Genomic DNA, 4,737 nt, shown 5'->3' with positions numbered 1-4,737 from the left:
GCCAGATCTTAGGAAAGCTGATGAAGCACAAATGGGCATGGGTGTTCAACTCGCCTGTTGACGTGGCAGGTTTAGGGCTTCATGACTACTACCAGATCGTGAAGAAACCCATGGATCTTGGTACGATCAAATCCAATCTGGAAAAGGGTTTCTATGGATCACCGTTAGATTTTGCTTCCGATGTTAGATTGACCTTCAACAATGCATTGGCTTACAACCCTAAGGGTCATGACGTGTATTTTATGGCCGCGAAGCTTCTGGCTCAATTCGATGGAATGTTCGACCCTGCGTGCAAGAGATTCGAAGCACAGCAGCATAAAGTTACCGAATCATCGTCCCGCCATGAACCCGAGTTCAGGCAAAGAACCTTGAATCAGAATCAGATGGCGGAAAATGTAAGAAAAGGACCTGAACAGATTTCGATTGCCAAGAAGCTAGATTCAGTGAAGCCACAGCTTACATTGCCGGCTCCCGTAGTGGAACCGCCACGTTCACCGTCTCCGCCACAGCAGCCGCCGCCACCATCTCAGCATCAGCAGCAGCAGAATCGTCCGGTCAGTCAGGTCGAAGCACCACCAGATGAGGGTGGGGCAACGACAGTACGCAAGGGGAAGCTGCCGAAGCCCAAGGCTAAAGACCCAAACAAGCGGCTGATGACAATGGAGGAGAAGGCGAAACTTGGACTGAATCTACAGGATTTGCCTCCTGAGAAACTCGGCCAGTTGGTTCAAATTCTTAGGAAGAGGAACAGACATCTGGCCCAAGATGGAGACGAAATCGAGCTAGATATCGAAGCCATCGACAATGAGACTCTGTGGGAACTCGATCGTTTCGTGACAAATTACAAGAAGATGGTGAGCAAGATCAAGCGTCAAGGGTTTATCCGGAATAACGTATCAACTCCCCCGAGAAACAACCTGGTGAGAAAAATTGAGCACTCTGTTGCTACAAAGTCGCCATTTTTTCATGTTTACTGAAACTGCAGTGAGTACTGATTGCTGTTTTACGTTCCCCGCCTTAGCCTCCGGTGACAGAAATGGGCAGTGCAGAGAAGAAGGGGAAGAAAGGGGATGCAGGGGAAGACGAAGTGGATATAGGAGAAGATATACCGATTGAGAATTACCCATCTGTGGAGATCGAGAAGGATGGTACAGCCGCAGCTGCTAGTAGTGGGTCTAGTTCTTCAGGCAGCTTAAGCTCCAGTAGCAGTTCCTCTTCTAGTGGTAACCTGCCCATTTCTCCGTCCCCCCATTACGTTTTCCTTTTGATGTCGCAAGTGTCGCTTCTCCTGTTAACTTTGTAGTTGCACGATCCCATTACAGGTTCGGATTCAAGGAGTTCATCGGGTAGCGATTCGGATGCAGATAGCGTGCAATCACCATGTGTGGAGTCAAAAGAAGCTCGATGACAAGTCTCTGTCTTGCTTGCCGGTTTCTTTGTCAGAGGTGTTGAGGAGAGGTAATTCCGGTCCTCTTCTCACAAGTAAACACAAGGCTTTGTAGTGTCAGCAACAATCCCACAAGAAGGAGGAGTTGGTGGGTGGTGTGTAAAGATAGGAAATGAATGGGACAGTGAATTAGTAAGTAGTAGTAGTAGGTTTATTTTTTTTATATTTTATTTACGAAATCCTTTAGGTAGTAGTAAATAGTAGAAAATGCAATGGGTAGATAGTGAGTTTCAAAAGCAAGAAGCAGAAGAGTTCTTTTTTTCCCCCTTTCCAGGTTTAGGTTTTAAGTTGGTGGTGGTGACATGATGAAGATGAACAACGGGGTGAGGGAGAGTTTTTTTTTTTCTTTTTTTCTTTTTTTCTTTTTTCTTTTTGTTAGTTTTGATCCTCAATCTGTGGGGTTAGGGAAGAGTTTAAACAGGTGTGAATGGATTGTGTTAGTGAAAGAAACAACAGTGGTTAACTTCCTCTCTTTTTTCCTCTAAATTCCTTCAGTGGACATGGTATGCATTAAGACATGACAAAGACATATGCCAAAAGCCAAAATCTTTAGATCCACTTCCTTCCATCTGCCAACAGTTACTTGGAGGGAAAAGGCTTCACAGTTGGAACTACGGGAACAAACAGCAAAGATAATATATGCGATGTGCTTTTGATGGGTGTCATGTATATACATATATATATATATATGTATATCCATCCAACAATGGTTGATCCAATCTTGTGTGACAGCTCTAGACCAACACTAGCAAACTTCAACTGGAACAGTGTCCCTGTAAGACCAACATGCCCTTCTCAATTCAAGATTAGGCAAAAAGGACAAAAAGAGAGACCAGCCAGTGGCCCCCTCATCCTGATGGGTAATAATAGCACATTCTGAAGAGCATTGCCAGTTTCCATGAAACACAGGTGTCCCCCCTGCAAATTGGAATGCCACCACTTACCTCAGTGTAATTGTTGTAAAACCCAGAAGCTTAGCCTTTTCCAATCGAATCTACAATATCTGTGTCAATAATTGATGTATTGTCCAAATCACCCGTAGAGCCATGGGAACCAGGATCCTGCATATGTTGAAAACAAGTTGCTTGTTGGAGGCAATCCCTCAATTCCTTTGTTGTCTGTTATCAACTTTCCACTTCTTCTTTGTAGCATCCAAAGGGTTCTCGAATAATTTATTACGAATTCCAGATCCTCCTATAACCTGGAAGCATAAGAACATATACTTGGCAAGGCTAATGTTTTAAAACAGAACTGTTCAAATTTGTTAAATTGTTCCTTTTTATCAGATGATGCGAGTTGAGCATGAACGACAAAATACCGGAAAACGTGTATAGGATTAACCTGAACACCTCCCGATGACGGCACGAAGCTCGGGTGTGTCTCCTTGACAGCCTTAAGCTGCGTGACAATGATAATTGAGTCAATTATCTTCTGCAATGGCTCCACCAACTTTGGATATGACGGATCTATGGTTCCACAAGCCACTGCAGATTAGACTCCCGAAGAATCTCATCAAACCGTACTTATAAAATCAAAGGGATCTATCAATCTGGAAAACTTTAACCAAATTCACCATTCAAGTCGTTCAACAACCCACTCATCGATCCACATCGAAATTCCTACAGAAGACGACGAATCCAGAGAAACACTTGGAGATCAAATCCTTGAAATTCATGTATTTAATAATTCATTTATTTGGGACTTTTGTCTCATCAAACCGTACTTATAAAATCAAAGGGATCTATCAATCTGGAAAACTTTAACCAAATTCACCATTCAAGTCGTTCAACAACCCACTCATCGATCCACATCGAAATTCCTACAGAAGACGACGAATCCAGAGAAACACTTGGAGATCAAATCCTTGAAATTCATGTATTTAATAATTCATTTATTTGGGACTTTTGACAGCTGGAATAGCTCAGTTGGTTAGAGCGTGTGGCTGTTAACCACAAGGTCGGAGGTTCAAACCCTCCTTCTAGCGTTTTATGTTTTTTCAATCAATTAAAAATCATATGCCATAATATAATGATTTATTAGACAATATAAGGAAAGAATAAATGGGAAAAAAATAGATTTCAAGAAGCTGACAAAATAAGGAGTTTGGATCACATTGGGCACGATATAGTTATTGGTTGTGGGAGCAAGAAAACTAAAGTCAAAGAGAAACTAGAGACGAAATTAAATTAATGCAAGGACAAAAAGTTAATCCATTATACGAAACGTTTGCTATCTCTTTCCCTTATAAATAAGCCTGGAAAAACATATTCAAAAGGAGATCATTTTCTTTCCTTTTCTCTGCTTTTCCTGGAAAATTTTTTGCAGAAGAAAGAAAAAGAATGGAGAAGAGAGGAGAAACACCAGAACACCCCGTGAAGGCCTTTGGTTGGGCAGCCACCAAACCATCTTCCCATATCTCCCCTTTCCATTTCTCCAGAAGGTCCCTCTCTCTCTCTCTCCCTCGTTTTTTCAAGAGATGTGTTTAATATATAAGAAGGAAAATATTTGTCAGGGAAACAGGTGAAGAAGACGTGAGGATAAAGATACTGTACTGTGGAGTTTGCCACTCCGATCTTCACAGCATCACCAATGACTGGAATCTCTTCGTCTTCCCTATTCTTCCCGGGTATTCTCTCTCTCTCCTGTTCTTCGATCTTCTTCAAACAATTCTTACTTCATAAACTGTTACTGTACGTAGACACGAAGTATCTGGAGAAGTAACCCAAGTGGGGAACCGGGTCACGAGATTCAAACCGGGTGATCGGGTTGGAGTCGGATGCATCGTCGGGGCGTGCCACACGTGCGAAGATTGCTCCCACGGTCTCGAGAACTACTGTCCCAAAATGATCCTATCGTACGGAATGATCGACCGTGACGGAACCCTAACGTACGGAGGTTATTCCGACCACATGGTCGTCAACGAGCGGTACGTCGTCAGGTTCCCCGACAACATGCGGCTCGATGTCGGAGCGCCTTTGTTGTGCGCCGGCGTCACGATGTACAGTCCGATGAAGCGGTTAGGGCTGGTCGGACCGGAGAAGCACGTCGGTATCGTCGGGCTCGGAGGGGTAGGTCATGTCGGGGGGAAATTCGCCAAGTCGTTGGTTAAAGTTACTGTGGTAGAGATCGATGAAGGGAAGAGAACCGATGCTTTGGATAAATTCGGAGCTGATTCGTTTATTCTTAGCAATGACGAAGAAGCCATCAAGGTAACTGATTTTTTTTTTTAAAATAAAAGTTTTGAATAATCGTAAGGTTGCATGGAAATGGAATGAAATTTCACGTATTGA

General features: G+C 43.2%; 2 protein-coding genes and 1 non-coding gene across 3 annotated transcripts; all 3 read left to right on the top strand.

Moving 5' to 3' along the window:
- Positions 1-5: 5 nt before the first annotated feature.
- LOC104806093 (transcription factor GTE2-like) lies at positions 6-1,919 on the top strand (the record flags this gene model as incomplete). The annotated part of the gene is made up of 3 exons (XM_010530810.1): positions 6-920; positions 1,022-1,223; positions 1,323-1,919. Coding segments are annotated over 3 exons (1,203 nt in total), but the record flags the coding sequence as incomplete, so codon positions are not given.
- Positions 1,920-3,357: 1,438 nt separating this feature from the next.
- On the top strand, positions 3,358-3,431 carry TRNAN-GUU. Its single transcript has one exon. It is a non-coding gene; the product is annotated as a tRNA-Asn (tRNA).
- A 283-nt stretch (positions 3,432-3,714) lies between these two features.
- On the top strand, positions 3,715-4,716 carry LOC104806092 (8-hydroxygeraniol dehydrogenase-like). Its single transcript, XM_010530809.2, has 3 exons — positions 3,715-3,887; positions 3,960-4,073; positions 4,146-4,716. The coding sequence occupies exons 1-3, from the start codon at positions 3,787-3,789 to the stop codon at positions 4,675-4,677; spliced, it is 747 nt and encodes a 248-aa protein (XP_010529111.1). The 5' UTR covers positions 3,715-3,786; the 3' UTR covers positions 4,678-4,716.
- Positions 4,717-4,737: the final 21 nt, after the last annotated feature.

This window comes from Tarenaya hassleriana, unplaced genomic scaffold (genome assembly GCF_000463585.1).
Source record: "Tarenaya hassleriana unplaced genomic scaffold, ASM46358v1 Cleome1181, whole genome shotgun sequence".
NCBI lineage: Eukaryota > Viridiplantae > Streptophyta > Magnoliopsida > Brassicales > Cleomaceae > Tarenaya > Tarenaya hassleriana.
Note: the sequence above shows the minus strand (reverse complement) of the source record. Positions and strands in the feature narration are given on the sequence as shown.